The sequence below is a fragment of the Myodes glareolus genome, chromosome 2 (genome assembly GCF_982192425.1).
Source record: "Myodes glareolus chromosome 2, mMyoGla1.1, whole genome shotgun sequence".
Lineage (NCBI taxonomy): Eukaryota > Metazoa > Chordata > Mammalia > Rodentia > Cricetidae > Myodes > Myodes glareolus.
Genome location: NC_142027.1, coordinates 6,743,089 through 6,764,563, shown reverse-complemented (window position 1 = coordinate 6,764,563; position 21,475 = coordinate 6,743,089). Strand labels below are relative to the sequence as shown.

Genomic DNA, 21,475 nt, shown 5'->3' with positions numbered 1-21,475 from the left:
GCTCACACCTGTCTGTAACTCTAGTTCAGGGCTTCTGAGAGCCTCATGCAGACATGCAGGCAAAACACCAATGTTCATAATATAAAAAAAAAAGATTAAAAAATGATCTACTGAGTCATCTCTTCAGCACTTGAAATTAACCCTTTATAAAAATGTACTTTTCGGGGGCTGGAGAGATGGCTCAGTGGTTAAGAGCATTGCCTGCTCTTCCAAAGGTCCTGAGTTCAATTCCCAGCAACCACATGGTGGCTCACAACCATCTGTAATGAGGTCTGGTGCCCTCTTCTGGCCTGCAGGCACACATGCAGAAAGAATATTGTATACATAATAAATAAACGATAATAAAAAAAATAAAAATGTACTTTTCATATGCTGACCTATAAGAAGTTAAGGCCGTAGGAGACAAGAGCCTTCTATTTAAACATATGTGAGAAGGGTTATGGGTGATGAATTAACCATTAAATAATTGGAATGGGAGTTACAGCTTGATTTCCTGTGCACATCTGAAGCCTAGGCTGGCCTCAAACTTTAGGTGTAGTCAAGGATGACCTTGAACTCCCAGCCCTCGTCTTGGAGTATTGGGGTTAATACTGTAACAGCTATGCTAGGCTCACATCCCTAGGAGAGGGCAGAAAACAGATTCTATTTTATTGACATTTGGAACTCCAGAGACCATTCTGGGAGCTCCCAAATACTCACCACTTGGGCGAATGCTATTTGATCATATCGAATGAGTCTCAGTTTCCCATCTGTCCTACAGTGTTATATTTTGTTTATGTTTAGTCTTAAATTGTCCAGGCTGGCCCGGACTCTATGTAGCTGAGGATAATCTTGAGCTTAGGGTTCCCTTGAATGCTGGGATCACGGTCAGGGTCTGGAGATGGAACCCGCCAATGTAGGCTGGGCTGCGTTTCGTTCAGAAAGCAAATTTCCCGCAGGCAGACCCGGGTCGGTTAAGCAGGACGCTTGGGAAAAACACCGCAGAACTGTCGGGGCAGCACCTCCAGAGATGCGGTGACAGATTCCGGGTCCCGCCCCACGGGAGCCACGGGCCTTGGCAGTCCCGCCCACGGGAAGGAGGGGCGTCCATAGCCCTGCCCACCGGAAGCTGCGGGTTCGCGGCGGCCCCGCCCACGGGTAGGAGTGACACCCTAGGACTCCCGCCCTGCAAGAGCCTTTGCCTTGAGACAGCCCCGCCCACTCAGGGGAGGGGCGTTCTGGTCCCTCGCCCCCTGGGAGGCGTGGTCTCCGGCGCGCGGGAAGCAGCGGGCGGTGGCGGCTCCTTGCGGACCGCGTCCCTGCAGGTAGGTTCCTTGCTGATCCAGGGTTTTCCGCTCCTCAGAACCGGGTCGGGCTGCAGGTGCCCGCCGGGGCCGCGGAGCGGGGTCGCGGTGCGGGCGCAGGCGGAGGCCGGTCCGTCCCAGGCCGCCGTCCCGACTGGGATCCGGACCCGGACCCGCGCGCCTCCCGCCAGGCCCGAACCCGCGCCCCTCCCCACAAGTCTCTCTCCTGGGAGGCCGCTGCCCAGGGGGAACGGCTCGTACCCGGGTACCGGTCCCAGGACCCCACCTCGGCGGGATGCGCTGCAGCCCCCCGCCTCACCTCCGGCTGGGGCATTTGATTTCTTTCTTTTCCGGAACTACCGGTAAAGTAGTGGGAGCCTGTGTGAGTGGTTTAGCTGAAGTTTACAGCTGTCCATCATCAGCCTCGTCTCAGCTGGCGTTGCGGTGCAGTTTACCTGGCTCGTCCTTGCCGTTCCAGGGTCGTTGTTTTAACTCTTTGCTAACGTTTCCAGCCTCCATTTGCCCGGCGGTGACTCGGGAGGATGAAAGTGATCACGTGTGAAATCGCCTGGCACAACAAGGAGCCAGTGTACAGCCTGGACTTCCAGCATGCGGCAGCCTGTAGGATCCACAGACTGGCGTCCGCGGGTGTGGACACCGCCGTCAGGGTAAATGGGCAGGTGGGAGGACACAGGGAAGTCCCATGTGGATTCCAAGTTTTCATTCCTTTATTTGAAACTGAAACCAGCAGCCCAAGTCAGTTTGCCACCTAGCCCAGAATGCTAGCTTCTCAGGCCTGGGGTAGGCAAGGAAGGCTGGAGAGATTGGCTTTCTTAATTAACTTTCTCTACTTTGTTACTAGTTGGTCCCCAGTGTCTTAGAATACCAAGACTTCTGGTGCTGATACAGGATGGAGGATCCAAAGTTGGAGATTCTCCACAGGGATAGTGAGTTTGAGGCCAACCCGGGCTGGGTGCGACTTTGTCTCAAAAATGCTGAGACTCTTTCCCGGGCTGTGGCCATTTGCCCTAGAAAGAGCTGGCTGGGAAGATGGCAGCTGCAGGGACTGCTGGTTTGTTTATGCGAACACTTCCTTCAATTTGCAAAGTTTTGAAAGGAAAACTGCATTTTCTACCAGAAAACAGATAGTTGTCTAGTGAGAGGGAGATGGACGGTGGCTGGTGTCTTTCTTTCTCTAGTGACTATTTTGTTGTCAACAGATCTGGAAGGTGGAGAAGGGGCCAGATGGGAAAGCCATTGTGGAATTTCTCTCCAATCTCGCTCGGCACACCAAAGCTGTCAATGTTGTACGGTTTTCACCGACTGGGGAGATCTTAGCCTCTGGAGGCGATGGTGAGTATTGTATTTAACAGGCCTTCAGCCTGATGCTTAGCTCTCCTGGCTGATAGTGACTTTTGAGCTGGGGTGACGTGGGCCTGCAACCACAGCACTTGGAGGCTGAGGCGGGACGACTGAGAATTGAAGGGCCAGCTTGGGATTGAAAGAAAGATTCTGTCAAGGAAAGGAAGTCGAGCAGTGAGATGGGAGCTGACTGTGTCTTCCATTGGGATGTCATCGACCCTCTGTCCACATGCCTTTCCAATTGTTGGATAAGTACCATTTTTGGAGTTTATCAGCTGTGAAGTTGGCGGACTTAGCATTGAACTCAGAAGATATTTCTGAGAATGGCTCCTTTTTTTTCCATTTGTCCCCCGCAGGCTGGTTGGGTGTGGTAGGAAAAGTCAGCACTCTTGTGTCATTGTCCCGGACATGGTGCTGGGCCTAGCTCTGGTGATTAGCGTGGGCCCTGCACCTCTGTGTAACCCTCGCATAGTTTCTGCCTGTTTGGGGTGGATTGATTTGTGTTGTCTGACTGTGCTACCATGAGAAGAAAAGAACACAGAGAAAGAGATCTTTATACCATACCTCGCATACTCTAGAGGACAGCATAAAGTAAGACAAGTCGGAGTTTTTGTTTGCATAAGGAGAAATGATTGAGTTGTGTGTCGTAGTGCCCGGGATGGGCGTGTGCATGTCCGTGTACACACAGATGATGGATGTGCACGCACATCGGTGTAGGAAAGTGGAACAGCTGAGGCCCTTGCTGTTTCCTACGAAGTGGCCCTGGACAGCTTGCCCCTCCCTCTAGTCACGCCAGGCTCACTTCCTCTCCAGCAGGCTCTATGATGAGTTCGTAAGCTCGGATCCCAGGTGGCTTTGAGCGCACTCTTCCCGTCTGTATTTCTGCTCGCTCACTCGCTCTTCTTCCTGGACAGGCGGGAAGGATTGCATGTGTGGTGGGTTGGTTATATGGTGAGCCTACAGTCAGCCTGGGAGAAATCGCCAGGTTCAGACCCTTGCTAGTGTCAAGCTAAGGTTTCTGATGTGTCCGTAATGGCGTGAATAGGTGGCAGTAATAGGTGGCTTACTATGTCCAGGCCACCATGTTGTAAGGGCTTTATGAGGATTCCCCCCCATTCTGTTCTCACAGGGGCCCATGAGATGGGTATACAGCTGTCTCTAAGTCATTTGTCCGGTTTCTCGATGCAGTCGGTTACTCTGCAGTGGTATTTTACTGGCCCAGGGAGCCTATATGTATGAGGAGCCTAAATTGGCTCTATTATGAATTGGTTTCATTTTTGTTTCAGGGAAGAAGACAAATTTACTTGTTCCTTGTGTTTTTCTAAGATAGGGTCTCATGTAGCACAGGCTAGCTCTGAACTCACCATGTAGCCGAGGCTAGCCTTGAATGTCTGATCCTCCTGACTTAGACTCCCTGAGGCTGGATTACAAGCATCGACATACCATCATAGAATCTGTCCATAGTCTTAGAAGTGGATGACTCTTCAGGGCTAGAGTGGCCATTGAGTTGTGTACAACTTACACAACGCCCTAAAACTCCCGAGGTGAGGAGGGCGTGGGAAAGCTCACGCCGTACTGATCCTTCCACAGATGCCGTCATTCTGTTGTGGAAGATGAATGATAGCAAGGAGCCAGAGCCAAGCGCCTTTCAGGAGGAGGACGAGGCTCAGCTGAATAAGGAGAACTGGACTGTGGTGAAAACCCTGAGGTAAAGGGGAGGGGCTGCGGGAGTGAGGTAGAGGGGAGGGGCTGCGGGAGTGAGGTAGAGGGGAGGGGCTGCGGGAGTGAGGTAGAGGGGAGGGGCTGCGGGAGTGAGGTAGAGGGGAGGGGCTGCGGGAGTGAGGTAGAGGGGAGGGGCTGCGGGAGTGAGGTAGAGGGGAGGGGCTGCGGGAGTGAGGTAGAGGGGAGGGGCTGCAGGAGTGAGTCATTTGTATTACTTTCTGTAATTCATGATTATATATGTGCCTGAGCGAGAGTGCATGCCATTGCGTGTGGGTACCTGCAGAGGTCAGGGGGCGGCGTCAGATCCCTTGGAACTGCAGTTACAGGGGACACTGGTCCTCGGTGTAGAGAACCAAATTTAATTTCTCCGGAGAGCAGCGAGTGTGCTGAAGCTCCAGCTGGGTGACTCTCTACAGCCTGAGTACTTGAGTAGTTTGTGTGCCTGCCGGGCAGGGGTGGCACAGGCCTTCAGCCTGTTCTACAGAGTGAGTTTCAGGTCAGCCAGGGCAACGCAGAGAGACCCCGTATCAAAAAAACCAAAATAAACCAAAACAGTTTTGTGTGCCTAACTTAAAACTTTTTGCCTACTTCATAAGATAGTGAAGAATACAAACAGAAAAAAAATAGATTTTTCTTTCTATTATGAAATTTTCCTTGGTGAAAATAGAATTACGCCCCCTCCTCTGTTTTTGAGCCAGGCAGCCTAGCTATGTAGCCAAAGCTAGCCTTGAATTCCATCCTGTTGCCCAAGTTCCCAGTGCTGGGATTATCTGTGTGGGCCTGTGAGGCCCTTTGACCTATTTTAGATACATAACCTTGAAAACACTGTTTATAGCCAGTGCTGACAGAGGTCCGCAGAGATTGCTAGAATCTCATTTGAATGTGTGATCTCAGACCTGGAACTTTCTGATAGATTTTCTCCTTTGCAGTTATAATCTTACTTCTTCTGTCTTTGGGCTCCAGGGGTCACTTAGAAGATGTGTATGATATTTGCTGGGCCACTGATGGGAATTTGATGGCTTCTGCCTCTGTGGATAACACGGTTATCATATGGGATGTCAGCAAAGGTGAGTGATATAGTTATTTGTTTGTATTAAATTAGGTGTATGTGCACATGCACGTAGTGTCACGGAGTCCATGGTTGCCTGATCCTGGGAGAAAGAGTTGTGGGCGAGCACACCACCTGGTGGTTCCTGTACACGAGCAGTCGGTGCTCCGACCCGCCAAGCTCCAGACCAAGTGATATAGACATTAGCTGTTAGGAGGAGGGGGAAATGCTAGCTTGGGGGTGCTGGTGGGGAGCAGCTATGGAAGAGGCTGAAATCAAGTTCTCATCCTACATCTCATCATTTCCCTCAGTCAGCGCCAACCTCAGCAGCATGTCCCTCTCTCGCCTCCTTCTGTTTACCAAAGCCTTTACGGGAGAGCTCTGCCTACTCCCCCTCCCCCACCCTTAACATTCCCCTCCCACCCAGGAGACTCAGGTCCCAGAGTCCTCTGTTTCTGGTTTGTTATCCCCCACCTCTTGGTTACTGTTCTATTTCTGTGGTAAGGCACCATGACCAAAGCAACTTATAAAAGGAAGGGTTTAATTTGGTGCTCATGGTTTTGGAGGGTGAGAGTCCCTGTCCATCATGCTGGGGAGTATGGCAGGCAGTTAGGCATGGTGCTGGAGCCACACTGGAGAGCTTATGCCTTATTCCACAATTGTGAAGCCAGGAGGGAGGGCCAGCTAATTGGAAATGGCACAGGCTTTTAAAACCTCAAAATACACCCCTAGTGACACACCTTCTCCAACAAGGCCACACCTCCTAATCCTTCCCAAATAGTTCCACCAACTGGGGACCGAGCAGTGAAATGAGCTACAGGACCAGTCTCATTCCAACCTCTGGCTGGCTGTTTTCTATCTTACTTGCCTCCCCGTGTGATCTCAAACCCACAGAGTCTGTCCCTTTGACCGTCTTTCTTTCATTTTACCTTTGGAGACAAATCCCAGCCTGGGCTCTGTGTTGTGTTCCACCTTTAAGTTTCCCAGCCCTGACCTCGGGTCTGTGTCTCAAACCCTTGCACTTGCCAGGCCTGGCCTCATAGTCTTCTCTTGACAGCGGACTTGCAATCCACTCAGGCCCCCTGGGGTGCTCTTCTCAATCCCCAGCTGCCTTCCTTGAAAGGCTTTCAGGGAGAGAGATGCTCTCTTATGGAGTAGGGAGGATGGCTCATTGGGATTTGGCTGAAGCAGCTTGGTGGTGCACACCTTTAATCCCAGCACTTGGGAGGCAGAGGCAGGTGAATCTCTGAGTTCGAGGCCAGCATGGTCAGTGAGTTCCAGGACAGTCAGGACTGTTACACAGAGAAACCCTGTCTCCAAAAGAGAGAGAAAAAGAAAAAAGAATTAGGCTGACTGTCCCCTGTGCTGTGTGGGTCACGGGCACTGGGTTAGCAGTGTTGGTGGGTGCTAGCTGTGGAAGCTGGGTGGCATGAGGTGGCTGAGAGGAAGGGGAGGGGGTGAAAGAGTTGGGAAATGAAGGGTAGACCACTTTGTGGGGAGGTTTTCTCTCCTACCTCTCTCATGGATTGAACACAGGGCCTTGTGATTGCTTTTTTTTGTTGCTTTCAAATGGTTAAAACCTTTGAATGGTAATTTAAATTGCTGACTATTGCATAGTTTGAAGTATACTTGTCTGTGTAGGCTGGATTTGGGAGCTAGTCAGTTGTGAAAGCTTGCTAACCATTTTCCTTTCACCGGGGAAGCTCTGCCGCTGCCACTGGCTTACCCACTGAGTGCCCCTGACTTACCCACTGAGTGCCCACGCTAGCCTTTCTGGTACAGCCTCTTCACCCTTCTGTGTCTGTGACCTAACTGTGACTCTTCTGTCCTCTTTTCTAAACTTCAGCTTATTGGTTGGTTTGAGCTCCTTGAGACAGGGTCTCAGGTAGCCAGAGTATCTTGAAACTGTTCGTACCCAAGGCTAGCCTTGGACCCTGGATCCCCCTGTCCTCCTTCCCAAGCGGTTGTAGTTTCCTCTTTGAAACCCAGGTCACTTCCCAGCTGTCGGTCTTCCCAGCTTGTTCCTCACATACGTAGCCCTCTCACTGTATTGTGACTTCTCTTTCCTGACTCCTGTCTTTCCTTCAGCTGTTCCCAGTTACCACCACCCGTGCTAGGCTGTGACAGGGTTCTCTCGTCCCCGTCACTCCCATCCTACCCAACCCAGAGAACTCATCTCAGGTCTCTGACCCACATAGCCTTACGCTTGCTGTTGATGCCTGAATCCCTTACTCTTGAGTGTCGGACTGAAGGGTGGGGCTGTATGGAGTGATCTTGGGGAACACGGCCTCTCCAGGACTGCCTGTAAAAAGGCTGGCTGGAACGAGATGGTAGCGTGGAAGTCTTGGTTCATGCAGCGTGCCATGTGGTCTTGATAATGGCAGACTGAAATGAGGTGATAGTGTGGAAGTCTTAGTTTGCGTAGCATGGCCGTGGTGCTCTTTTTTTTTTTTTTTTTTTTTAGTAAATTTTATTAAATTATAAAAGTTTCCATTTCCGCCCCCCCTCCCAACACCCTCCCACTCCCCCCACTCCCCCCCTCCTTCCCCTCCGTCCCCCAGGGCAGTCAGGGTTTCCTGCCCTGTGGGAGGCTCCAGCTCCCTCCCCCTCCCTCCAGGTCCAGGAAGGCGAGCGTCCAAACAGACTGGATCCCCAAAATCCAGCATATGCAGAGGAAACAGGTCCCAGTGTCATAGTCAATGGCTTTTCAGAAAGACCCCGGGCCAGCCACAGTCAGAGAATCCGGCCAAATTCCGAGAATCTGGCTAGATCACGTCCTCGTTCAGTCCCAGTCCGGCTGGCCCTGGTAAATTCTCATCAGATCCGTTCCCTTGTATCAGTGGGTGATAGCATCCCTCGCAGTACTGATTTCGTCTTTCATGTTCCTCCTCCTTCCGCTCCCCCTCCGGATCTCGGGGGCTCAATCCGTTGCTCCAATGTGGGCCTCCGACTGCATAGCCGTCCTTCGCCAGATGAAGGATCACTCCGAAGGCCCTCTGGATCCGTGGTGCTCTTGATAATACTTTTGTGTGCTTCTTCTTCATAGGGCAGAAGATTTCCATTTTCAACGAACATAAAAGTTACGTACAAGGAGTTACCTGGGACCCTTTGGGTCAATATATTGCGACCCTGAGTTGCGACAGGTGTGTAAGTAATGGAAGTTTTTGTAGATCCTCTATCACAGCTTCAGGAAGGGCACCGACAGTCCAGTTTGGATTCTTTTGTTCTTGATTTGCTTATTCCAACAAGACGGGAATGAGAGACCAATTAGGCCGGGTGCCTTACGCAGAACTGGCACCAGTGAATCTTTAGTGGATGGATGAATTAGTGTAGAAGGAGCCTGTATGTTTGCCTGCATGTGTGTCTGTGCACTGTGTGTGCCTGGTGCTCTCCGAGGCCAGAAGAGGGCACTGGATACCCTGAAACTGGAGTTACACACAGTTATGGGCGGTCAGTGCCTGGAACAAACTGGGGTCCTCTACCAGAGCGAAGCATGTTCTTAGTCACCTAGCCATCTCTCCAGCCCTTTATTAGGTTTTGTTTGTTTGTTTGTTTGTTTTTTGAGACAATGTTTCACGTAGCCCAGGCTGGCCTCAAACTTTGTACACAGCCAAAGCTGTCTCTGAACTTCACATCTTCTTGCCTCTGCCTCCTGAGTGCCAGGACTTCAGCTGCTCTGCCAGGCCCTGGGTTATGCAGTACTGGGGGCTGAGCACACATCAGGCGTGCTGGGCAAGCACTTGGGTAACGGAACTTCATTCCGAGCCCTCAACTACTTTTAATTTAAAAACTGAATTTAATATGGCCCTGAAATAGGAATAATATGCAACCAGTAGGGTTTGTTGTTGTTGTTGTTGTTTTTGTTTTTATTGTAGACTGTCGTGTTCTGAATACTATGCATTTTCTGATGTCTTGTTGAGTCACTTGAGAGAGACCAGTTTGGTTAGTGGGAACAGTGTGACTTGGGAGCAAGATCCATTTGCTGACATTTCCATCCTAACTCTGTGAGGGGAGCACAACCATGTCTGACTGATCCTCCTGCCTCAGCTTCTGGTGTCTCACTCTATAGCCAAGACTGACTTCGACCATGGTGATCCTCCTGCCTCAGCTTCTGGTGTCTCACTCTTTAACCAAGGCTGGCTTTGAATTCATGGTGATCCTCCTGCCTCAGCCTACCATGTGCTGGAATCACAAGTACAAGTTATCATATCTGGCATTCCTTATGCTAGAAAGCTCTGCCAACAGACCGTCCACACAAGACAAATGTCACTAGTCACACGTGTACATGGTTGCTATGCTGGAGTGACACTAGTCATACGTGTACACGGTTGCTATGCTGGAGTGACTCTCAGACTTCTCTTTCTTCAGGGTGCTGCGGGTCTATAGCACTCAGAAGAAGCGTGTGGCTTTCAACATTTCAAAGATGCTGGGGCCCGAAGGAGAGGTAGGAAGTGCTTTTTATTATAATTTCATCTGTGTGCATGCACATGTCAGTGTGCTTATGAAGGTCAGGAGGCAGTTCTCTCGGTCCCCTGTGTTTATCCTGGGAATGGAACTCAGGTCAACAGTCTTGGCAACTGTAGGAGGAGGCTGTTTGTTGGTTCCCAGCTACTCAGCCCCGAAATAATCCCACAGAAACTGTATTAATTAAATCACTGCTTGGCCCATTAGCTCTAGCTTCTTATTGGCTAACTCTTACATATGAATTTAAACCATCTCCATTAATCTGTGTATCGCCATGTGTCAGTGGCTTACCAAAGTTTCGGCGTCTGTCTCCGATGGGGCTACATGACTTCTCTCTCTCTCTGCCTTTTTCCTCCCAGCATTCAGTTTAGTTTTTCCCACCTAGCTAAGTTCTGCCCTGCTATAGGTCCAAAGCAGTTCCTTTATTCATTAATGGTGATTTAACCCATTTGATCACAGCATACAGAGAGGAATCTCATATCAGGCAACAAGTGCCGTTTACCCCGGACCACGTTGCCAGCCCAGCATAAACCATTTCCCCATTCCCTTTCAACAGTACTTTGAGATCTGGGGACTCCTAATCTTTTCAAACCTGTGAACCAACTAATAAGGCTTCCTCTTGGACTGCCTTAAGACTGACCAGTTCTCATGAATGACTTAGTTCTGTGTTCCTGTGCAATTGTTCCCGATTGGGGTGCTTCAGTTCTCGACGCACTGGCCTGACTTCGAGCTCTGTGTCCACAGGCACGAAGTTTCCGGATGTTTCACGATGACAGCATGAAGTCATTCTTCCGCAGACTCAGTTTCACTCCAGACGGATCTTTGCTTCTCACTCCAGGTGTGTCTGACTTCGTGTGACATAGGGTGTGATGGTGACATCTCTGTTCCGTGTGTGACACTTGTCAGCTCTGGCAGGTGTGGGCAAAGCACTGGGGCCTTGTCCGCACACTGCGTCCTTTGGGAACTTCAGACGCTGTCACCTTGGCCCTTGGATAATGAGATGATGCTGATGCTCAGCAAAGCTTGGGAGTTGAAAGACTTGGAGCACTGTTTTCTCAAAGATGAATTTTACTTAGAAGAGTTTTAGGGCGTCAACATTCCCATCCATCTGTCCTGATCTCTGTTTCACACATCCCAAGTGGACCTGGAATTCACTGTGGATCTGGGGATGACCTAGAACTCCGCCTCCCTCTGCCCTCAGGTGCTGGGATGACAGGCATGCACCAGCACACTGTTTAAACATTACTGGGAATGAACCCAGGACCTCAAGCATACTAGGCGAGCATTCTACCAGCTGAGCTGCATCTCTAGCCCAGAACTTGTTTTGTTCTGTGTCATGGTCTTGTGTAGCTCAGGTTAGCCCTGAACTTGTATGAGCTTGAATTTCTGATCCTCCCTCTCTTTGTGTCCCCATTGCTGAGGTTGTAGGTGTGCAGGTCAGGCTAGCTCTGAGTGTGTACTTTTCATATGGGAAAGGTGTAGCAGGCTGTGGCCGTGGTCACGTGATGGAAGTGGCATCTGACGCTTTTGATACAATGTATCCTACAACAGTCCTCTTGGTTGGCAAGGAAACAAAACACAAGAGAAAACGCTAAAGAAAGACTGAGAACCGGATGTAGCTCTGGTCAAATGCCTGCCTAACGTGTGGGACTCTGAGGTGAAGCCTTAGCACCGTAAATAGAGTGATGGAAGAAGGGTACGGATTGCACCCAAGAACTGGTTCTGACGCCCAGTAACAAGCAAATGCCGAATGAGCTGTGTGTCATCCTGCTGTTCTCTTCAGATTGCAAAAAGTAACAGTTTCCATGACGGCTGTGAGGGTGGGGGGACTGTGCTGGGAACAGGGCTTGTTAGTGTGTCTGAATGCACCTTGGTAACAGTTAATGTCATTTAGTCCCTGTGTCTCACATCTGAGGCACAATTTTTTTTTTTCAAGGAAATGCATAGTTTCTAGGCATGTACATCAGCTACACATGGTAGCACTTGACTGTAATTCAACATTTGGTGTTGGAAGGTGGAGGTGGAGAACCAGGAGTTCAAGGTCATCCTTGGCTGTGTAGTGAGTTCCAGACCAGTCTGGGGTGCATGAGACCCGGTCTCAAACAAACAAGTCAAAAACCAAGCAAATAAAAACAACCCTTCCCCCTACAAACCAAAAAATCTAAAGCCCCCAAATGGGTATCTCTCAACAGAGGACAGTAGTTTTCTATTAGTAAATAATGTGGTGCAGTCAAAAAAAGAAGGGTTTGGTGCCCTGCGTGCTGCCTTTGGAGTTACTGACAGGAACGAGCAAACAGGGAAAGTGTAATCCTGTTTCTTATAACAGAGACACGAAAAAGACCACCCTGTGGGAGTGTTTGTGCCTGAGCTGTGATGAACGGTGGGTCACATGTGCCCAAAGAGAGAGTCATTGTCACCGTGGGGTACTGTGGAGAGGTGGGCAGGGAATGGCTAAGCATAAAAACAAGAGTAATGTCCTCCCTTGTAGTTCTAGAATGGTTGGTCACTTGTCAGACGGCTTGCATATACGTGTTGTACCACGTGACAGTCAGGTTCTGCTGGAGGCTGCAGGTCGCAGCACGGGCTAGGTCTTCGGACAAACCACAAACCGAGGGCTTGTTTGGAGAGATGGGCAGTCAAGGTCTGAAAGCTGGGAACAGACCTGGGGACTCAGGTGGAACGCTGGCAGCCGGGCCTGCCCACGGGTGGATCTGCCTCTGCTCTCAAGCCCAGGGTTTTACAAGTGAATGTTCCTGACTCTACCTCCTTCCCGCCCTGGGCTTGTGGGGGTGGGGGGGTGGGGGGGTGGGGACTCAAGCCTTGAGGGGAGGTGGCAGGGAGCAGGGAGGTGGAACTGGAGCAGAGCAGGACCAGCCAAAGGGAACCTTATGCTCGCTTCAGTCACAGAAGCATTGCCAGTTTGTCACTTAAGGGGAAGAGCATTTTGCAAGCCAGACTAGAAGGCTTGGGATCTTTTGCTGGGAAACCTTGTAACCTTGACTCTTCCCTCCCTCTCTGTCTGTCCCTCCCTCCCTCCAGCCGGATGTATGGAATCTGGTGAGAATGTGACAAACACAACCTACGTGTTCTCCAGAAAGCATCTGAAAAGGTAGGCAGCCGGAGGTCTCTGTTCGGCCGGTTGCTGAGCCCCAGTGCCTGTTGCTAACCTGCGGTCAACCTTGCAGGCCAATCGCCCACCTTCCATGCCCTGGGAAGGCGACCCTCGCTGTCCGCTGCTGTCCAGTCTACTTCGAGCTGAGGCCAGCGGCGGAAACAGGTACCATCAGAACCACAGCGGTAGGGTGTGCATGTGTTCTCCCCAGAGTGGGTACTTGGTGGATGTCTTCTGTGGACAAAGCTGTGCAGATTTGGCTCAGATTTTTAATTTTTTTTTCATTTTACATGCAAGAATGATGTGTTTCCGGGGGCATCCTGTGATGTTTTGATGTGTGTATAATGTAATGTTTAAATCAGGGTGTGTCTCGTCTCTTCAGCGTTTACATTTGCTATGAAGACATCGAGAGTTGTCCCCCCACCCCATAGCCTGTTGGACAGGTGCATATTCCTGTGTAGTGTCCCATAATGCATAGTGTGCCTTTTTTCTCTTTGTCCAAAATACACTTTCTCATCTACAACAATGTTAAAAAAAATACGTTAGCATTAACTAGTTTCATTTTGTTTTTCCACTAGGCTTTTTGTTGTTACTGGCTTTTGAGACAGGGTCTTGTGTAGACTAGGTTGGCTTCAGACTCCCTGTCATGCGGCTGAGGATGACCCTGGACATTGTGGCCTCGGGCATGCATCACCACACCACACCCAGTTAGGTTAGGTGTTCCTGAGTCTTAAACTCAGGTCTTTGCATGCTAAAGACTGTTGAGCTATGGCCTCAACCCTTCCTCTTCCTTTCGTGTGTCTGAAGTTTTACTCTCTTTCCATACGTTGTATCCACCTTAACCAATGCTGGGTATTTCAGGTCTTGGAAATATTCTCAGAGTTTGATTAGGGATGAAGTTATGTTGCTTAGAAATGTTTTGATCCTTTGGGCTGTCGCTTTTAACGTTCGTTAAGCAGGACCAGGTAACATTTGGTTCATGACACACTTTTTTTGCACACTAATGCCCAGTGACTGTGCGCTTTCCCCCTGGGCCCATAGAAAGCACCCCCTGCTGGGGATGGTTCGATCTCTGAGACTCTTCCCCAGTCTCAGGTAGCATTCTCGGCTGGCCTGCTCCAGTCAGCACTGAGCTGACTTAGAGCTTTCTGGTTGCCTAGGATTCCTGAGCTCTGAGGCCCAACCTTTTGGCAGAGTCTCCAAGGCTGTGCCTGGGGTCTCTGCCTCCCTGGGCTTGCCTGGCAGCCAGTGGAGGTGACTGGACTGTAGTAAGGAGGCTGCTACTTAGTTCCTGGCCGCTAAGCCCTGAAATAATCACACAGAAACTGTATTTAAATAACTGGTTGGCTCATTAGCCCCAGCTTCTTATTGGCTAACTCTTACGTTTTAATTTAACCCATCTCCATAAATCTGTGCATCACCACAGGGTTGTGGACTACCAGCAAAGTTTCAGCACATTTCTCTCCTCCAGCCGCTCCATGGCTTCTTCTTGATTCTGCCTCCTTTCTCCCAGCATTCAGTTTAGTTTTCCCTGCCTATCAAAGTTCTGCCCTATCAACAGGCCAAGGCAGTTTCTTATTCACCAGTGGTTATCACAGCACACAGAGAGGAATCCCACGTCAGTGGACTCTGTGTTTGTGCCACTGTCAGGGCCATGGTCCCTCACCAACTGCTGGCCTGTTACTTGAAGGCTGCTGTCCACTTACCTGTCCGGTATTCTGGTCCCTGTTTCCTCCAGGGTGAAAGCGGACACTTCTTTAAACTTTTATATCCGTAGTGTAAATGATACTGTTAACTCCATAGAGCTTTAAAAGCATGACTAGAGCAGGCATGGTAGGTCACACCGTGTTAAATCAACGCTTGGGAGACTGGCCCAGTTGCTGTGAGCTTGAGGTTTGCTTCGGCTATATGGGGATTATAGGTCAGCCTGAGAGCTAAAGAGTGAGGCTTACATGCACAGGCATGCATCATACGTATACACACACACACATACAGGGTCCTGCCACGCTTCCCCCCAAAAAGACAAAGTATCACTTGCTGAAGTAAACACTTTAAACACCAAATGAAATAGTTTTCCTAACAGAAAGCTACACTTAGAAGGTTCATGACACTCAGAAACCCTAGTTTCTGGTTGGGCCTCTGATTCATTCTCATATAAATGTAAGGAACTGAATTCTTTTTTTAAATTGTTGTTCTTTTTGTGTTTTTTTGAGACACAGTTTCTCTGTATAACAGAGTTGTTCTGGAAGTTGTTCTGTAGACCAGACTGGCCTCGAACTCACAGAGACCTACCTGCCTCTGCCTCCCAAGTGCTGGGATTGAAGGTTTGCAGCACCAATGCCCAGCTTGAATTCTTTTGTATTTACATTTTTTATTTTATTATTATGTTCAAGTGTGTGTGTTGGGGGTGGTTCTTGCATGCCTCGGTGTACGTGTGCAGGTCAGAGGTCAGCTCTCTCCTTCCACCGTGTGGGTCCTGGGGATTGAACTCACATCGGCAGGCTAGGTAGCAATTGCCTTTACCCACGGATCCATCTTGGCAGCCCAGGAACCGAATTCTTGTATGGCTTACAGTGACACGGGGAAAGAATTTGGGGAGGACTGGCTCTCCGCTTTGGAAACTGTTTTTGTAGCTTCATTCGGTTTGTCCTCTCCCTATCAGAGGAGCCCAGCCCCGAGCTGGTGAGCCTGCCCTACCGAATGGTGTTTGCTGTGGCCTCCGAGGACTCCGTACTGCTGTATGACACGCAGCAGCCTTTCCCATTTGGCTACGTGACGAACATCCATTACCATACCCTGAGTGACATTTCTTGGTGAGTAGCTAACAGACAGGGTGTACAGGAGGGGCTGGCCTCTATTTCGCCAGAGGGACCTCTGAGCAGGGAGTATTTTGTCTCTCCAGAGCTCTAATTTGGTCCTGTTCACCAGTTTCTATGAAGGAACTTTTATTAAAATGGAAGCCATTTTTGTTGCTGGTGTGTGTGTGTGCATACATGTACACATGCCTGAGAACATCAGGACGTCTTGCAGGAGCCTGTTCTCTCCTTCCACATGGGCTCCGGGGAGCTGAACTCAGATCATCAGATTTGTGCACAAACCCTCGGACCTGTTGAGCCTTGTCTGTGCCCAGCAGTGAATTCTAACGCCATGCACACAGCCCTGTGGAGTCGGTCAAATCCCAGTGAGCTGAGGGGAAGCCCTGAGGACTTGTTGGTCAAAGACTTCACCAAGCAATATCACTGATGCTACCCTTCCTCTGGGACTGAGGTCCCTGCGGACTCCATTGTCTTGGGCCCGCCCTGTACTCTGTCCAGGTTGGCCACTCACCGTTATTTCTTGCTGCTACCCCCAGTGCCATGTAGCTTAGGGTGGCCTCAACTCTACCCTGTGCCTGAGGATGACGGTGAAATCCTAATCCTCCGGCTCCTCTTTCCCATGTGCTGGGATGAGAAGTGCTTAGTACTGAACCAGGGCCTGGAACACACTGGGCAAGAACTGCACCTTGTAGGCCCTTGATTTTTCTTTAAATTTTTTAAAGAATGTTTTGTGTGTGTGTGTGTGTGCACATGCCACAGCTCACGTATAGAGGTCAGAGGATGACTTTATAGAATCACGTAGCCCACAGGAATTGAGCTCTGACACCAGGCTTGAATAGCAAGAGTCTTTACCGACTGAGCTGTCTCACCTGCCCTAAATTTATTCTCTGTGTTGGGAAAAGAAAAGGTCACCTCACATTTATCCCAGTGAAGTAGACAGGAGGGCGCAGAGATCAGGGTGGCTTCAGAGACTGAGGTGGGGTTGGGAAGGGACACTGCATGCCTGCAGAGCCTGTTCAAACTGTCTCTGTGCTGCTCCCCTGACTGTCGCCTTCAGACAAGCACATCTCGTGATCGGCTTCTGTTTCCTACCTGGTCATGGAAGTACGATCTGTGGCCGTCAGTAACTGACTTCTTCCTTGTTCTGGGCACCCAGGTCCAGCGATGGGACCTTCCTGGCCATTTCCTCCACGGATGGTTATTGCTCGTTTGTGACCTTTGAGAAGGGTGAACTTGGTGTACCTTTGAAAGAGAAGCCAGTGTTGAGCATAAGAACTCCTGATACAGCAAAGAAAACCAAGAGCCAGACACACCAGGGATCTCCACCAGGGTCCAGATCAGTTGAAGGGACCCCCACCGACAGAGTTCAAGATGCCAGCAGTCCCTGCACCACTCCCTCGCCAACCCTGCAGTCTCCGGCTCCCTCTGCCTTCAAGGACAGTCCCTCTGCCCCTGCTGCTGGAGCCCCTCCCGCTGGAGCCACTCCTGCAGGCAAAAGCTCCTTGCCACGGCCTTCTGAGGAGACGGCCCTGCAACCTGCTGGTCAGAACACAAAAGCCCCCCAACCCCGGAGGGTCACCCTGAACACACTGCAGTCATGGGGCAAGACAACTCCTCGGTAAGAGCATTTGACAAAACAAGAAAGTGTCGTGAAATGAGCCCCAACATAGCAAATATGCCTATGGTACCTGTCACCTGTGATGTGTGCTGGGTGACATGTCTCCCCCATGACATGTGCTGGGCACTCTGCCTCCCCCTGTGACATGTGCTGGGCGGCCTGTCTCCCCCTGTGCCGTGTGATGGCCTGCCGTCCAGTCCTGGGTCTTTTCTCTAAGTCTCTTGTGCCTTGTCTCCTGAGTCCTGAGTCTACTGTCATGTTCCCAGAGTACATTCTGCCCTTTGGGATCTCAGTTCCTGCTCCTGCAGAAGCTCTAGATACCTACTCGTCCTGGTGTCACTCAAATTTTGCTGAGGCCCATTTAAATGTGTTTTCTGTCGTCCTGGTTTTGTGACCCCTGGCCCCGGTGGTGGTCCTTTGGGTGACAGCCAGTGCCGTCTTTCCAGCTCAGCCATGCTCAGTGGTACCAGAGCCTTCCTGTCGTGAGGGGATTGAGGGAGTGCTGCCTCGCAGAGCTTCCCCACACTGACTAGAGGCCTGAAACAATCCCCAAAGGTTCCGAGGCGGCAGTCCAGAGTTAATTGCCTCTTTGCTCTGGGCCTGCGTCAGTACAGGATATGGGGTGGGTGTGTGGGGGACAGGAAGCTGCTGACCTCACAGAGGCTGGGAGGGTAGGACACGGAAGAAGGAGCCAGTCCCTGTATCCCCTTCAAGGGACCTCCCTGCCATCCCGCCACAGCCCAGGGACCTTCTGCGTGGGCCTTTGCAGGAAGCTACCCACACCCTCGCAGGCACATATTCCTCTGTAAACGGCACGTCTTGTATTTATGTATTTAAAATGGAAACGGGGTCTCATGGAGCCCAAGCTGGCCCGGAACTTCCTGCAATCCTCTCCTGTCTTCCTAAGTGCTAGGGTCATTTAGTTTTATGTACTGCTGGGGACTGAACCCAGGGCTGTGTCCATGCTAGGCAGGTGAGTACCTGACCAAGTGAGCTGCATCCCCTTCCCCTGAGTGTTTGAATACCATATGTTCCCATGGGAGACACTGTGTTTTGTGTTTTCCAGTCAGGGTTTCTCTGCGTAGCCCTGACTGTCCTGGAACTCGCTCTGTAGACCAGACTGACCTCAAACTCACAGAGATCCGCCTGCCTCTTCCCCCTTAGTGTTGGAATTAAAGGTGTGCACCACCAGGACCCTGCCCATTATGATATTTTGATATGTGTGTACATCGTGTATGGGTCAAGTCAGGTCACTTAGCATTTCCATCCACCAGACTTAGTCTTTTGAGAATCTGCTCTTACACATTTCCCCATTGTTATCGTGTCCTCTGCTCTACACTGGGGCACAGAACTCACTCCTTGTGTAGTGGTGACACTGTCAATTGCTGAGTCTCTTTCATCCCTCTCCTTACCCCAACCTCCATAGCAGTTTCAGTCTCTCTGAGATCAGTCCAGGCGCCCGTCCTCCAGCCTCCGGGAGGCCAAGGCATAAGGACTGTGATTTGGGGCATCTTGGACCACATAAGTTCCAGACCAGCTTGAGTACATACAAGACCCTGTCTCAGTCCCCCATCCCCACTCCTAAGAAGAATCCACAAGAGCAACCTCTGATCCCTTATCTGAGGGGAGATCGTGTCTTCCACTCAGCCTGCCCTCTGGGCTTATCCACGTGACACAAATGGGCAGATTCCTTCTTTCGTGACTGAGTAGTGCTGCTCTATGCCTATCTTGGCTACTTGGCTGTGGGGCATTGGTGGGCTGGGGCCTCGCAGGTCCCCTGCCCACAGCTGTCTGCTTGCTGCATCCTTGCCAGAGTCTCCAAACAGCTGCTGCCCACATCCTTCTGCGCCAGGAAGTGCCAGCCTGGGTTTCCTTCTCTTCTTCATCTTTGATACCCAGTTATCCCCTGGCACCTGTGTCTCTTCCTTCTCATCCTCTAAGTGGGCTCAGTGAGGTATAGGCTGGTAAGTTGGGTTCCCATTCTTTGCCTCCGGTCTCCTGCTATGTTTCTCCGACGATTAGTAAATTTGTGTTACAATTTAAATATAATGTTTGACTCTTTGAAAATCTATTTTCTATAGAATAAGAATGCATTTTAAAAGCATGTGTGTGTAGTGCGCACTCAGGTGCCCTTGGAGGCTAGAAAAGGGTGCCAGGTCCCCTAGACACCTTTGACAGTGCTGGGAACTGCGCTTGGGTCCTCTGGCAGAGCGGCAAACACCCCTAATTGCTAAACCGTCTCTCCAGCCCCACAATGTGGTAGATTTTCTTTTTGTCTTTTCTCTTTTGGTATTTTGAAACAGAGTCTCACCATACAGCCCTGGCTGTCCTGGAACTTGCTCTGTAAACCAGGCTGGCCTTGAACTCACAGAGATCTGTCTCTGCCTCCCAAGTGCTGGGATTAAAGGCATGTGCCACCACCACCACCGGCACAAGACGTGTTTTTTAATATTCTATTCCTTTTAGGTGCAGGAAGGAGTTCTTTGAGGTATTTTTGGAGTTCAGTTGCTTCTCTTGATTTCTTCTCATCCGTTTACCGAGTTCTCTGCAGTTATAACTCTAAAAAGAAAGCGCCAGTTATTGGGACACAAAACTCGGAATTTTGAAAGGGATCATGTGTGTTTGGGGTTCCCATCCTCACCAGCAGAGCTCAGCCTTCGCCCCTCGGCTGCCTGGTTGTGAGCTGTGATGGCAGAGCCTCCCGTGAGAAGAGCATTGCCCTCAGTGGGCATGGCAGCACATGACAGCATTTAAGGCCCTGCTGGGGGTGCTCTGTGGGAAAGTCTGTGTTTCCTTTGGTGGTTTTGAAACTTGGCTTCATATCTAAACACTAAGGAGCAGTCCACCCTTTTACTTTTTTCAATCGAGGCGAATAAACCTAACACCGTTAAAGACAGACGCTGCGCCAAACCCACCACCCACCAGCGGAACTGCTACCCCCTCCACGGAAGAGATGGCGCCAGGTAAGGGTCAGCCTTGGCGGATATTTCACAGATAGGATATGTTCTTTTGGAAGTTAACACCTGATTTTCGGTCAGCTCTGAGAAGGCTAGTGCCTATCCGGGACCGTCCTTTGGAGGCGACTGTTGGTCTTCCAGGAGTAGAATGACCCTGTGCACTCAACAGTGGCAGCTTCTGGGGGATGGTTCTCTCCACTTCATGCCAGCTCATATCTGGGGCAGACGGGTCAGGGGCGTAATAACATCCCTGACGTCACTTTTTTTTCCCCCTAAGATTTATTTATTTAATGTACTTTGAGTTTTGCTTGCATGTATGCCTGTGTGAGGGTCTCAGATCCCCTGGAACTGGAGTCACAGACAGTTGTGAGCTGCTGTGTGGGTGCTGATAACTGAACCCCGGTCCTCTGGGAGAACAGCCAGTGCTCTTAACTGCTGAGCCATTTCTCCAGTCCCTACCTGTTGCCACCTCTTACCCTGTCACATCTTCAGCTGTCACAGGCATGCCCTGTCTCTCGACACGCAGTCACCTTGGTTGAGATCCAGTGGCGTAGATCTATTCCTTGAGGCAGTCCTGGATCTCACAGGCCATCTGCCCCTCGTCTTGCCTCTGTATATCCTGTCACCTGACCTGACTCACCCTCAGTGCTTACTAACCTGAAGTCTTTTAACATTTCAGAGATGCCTGAAGAGCCCCAGGACGAGCCTCCCCAACTAAAGAGGCCCAAACTTCAGGAACATGAAGGAGGTGCCCAAACCCTGGGTGCCGATGAGGCGTCCAAGTCTGCTTGAGGCCTGCTGGGGCCCAGCGCCATGTGCGCTGTTACGGCGATGTTAGAGCAAAATAAATATCCATGAATTGATTCACGATAGAAAGTGTGTGTGCTGTCTTTGCTCCAGCCTTCTGTTGGCCCTGTTCTGACGTCCCTTTCCACAGGGACTCTGGTGCTAGGCTAACCTCTTTTTTGTTTTTTGTTTTTTTTTTTTTTTTTAAAGAGAGAGTTTCTCTGTGTAGCCCTGGCTGTCCTGGAACTAGCTCTGTAGACCAGGCTGGCCTCGAACTCAGAGATCCGCCTGCCTCTGCCTCTCGAGA

At 50.5% G+C, this 21,475-nt stretch overlaps 1 protein-coding gene across 2 annotated transcripts; it reads left to right on the top strand.

Annotated features, from left to right (window-relative positions):
- The first annotated feature begins 1,209 nt into the window (after nucleotides 1–1,209).
- Chaf1b (chromatin assembly factor 1 subunit B) lies at nucleotides 1,210–21,258 on the top strand. Of its 2 annotated transcripts, none has more exons than XM_087898978.1 (14): nucleotides 1,210–1,304; nucleotides 1,796–1,951; nucleotides 2,504–2,636; nucleotides 4,236–4,353; nucleotides 5,331–5,434; nucleotides 8,462–8,558; nucleotides 9,784–9,859; nucleotides 10,624–10,717; nucleotides 12,919–12,988; nucleotides 13,065–13,156; nucleotides 15,654–15,804; nucleotides 16,964–17,425; nucleotides 20,294–20,388; nucleotides 21,062–21,258. In XM_087898978.1, exons 2-14 carry the CDS (start codon nucleotides 1,826–1,828, stop codon nucleotides 21,172–21,174), a joined length of 1,731 nt encoding a protein of 576 aa, XP_087755104.1. In that variant the 5' UTR covers nucleotides 1,210–1,304; nucleotides 1,796–1,825; the 3' UTR covers nucleotides 21,175–21,258. The 2 variants fall into 2 exon arrangements, with proteins under 2 accessions (XP_087755104.1, XP_087755111.1); XM_087898985.1 differs by lacking the exon at nucleotides 1,210–1,304 and adding an exon at nucleotides 1,523–1,645.
- Nucleotides 21,259–21,475: the final 217 nt, after the last annotated feature.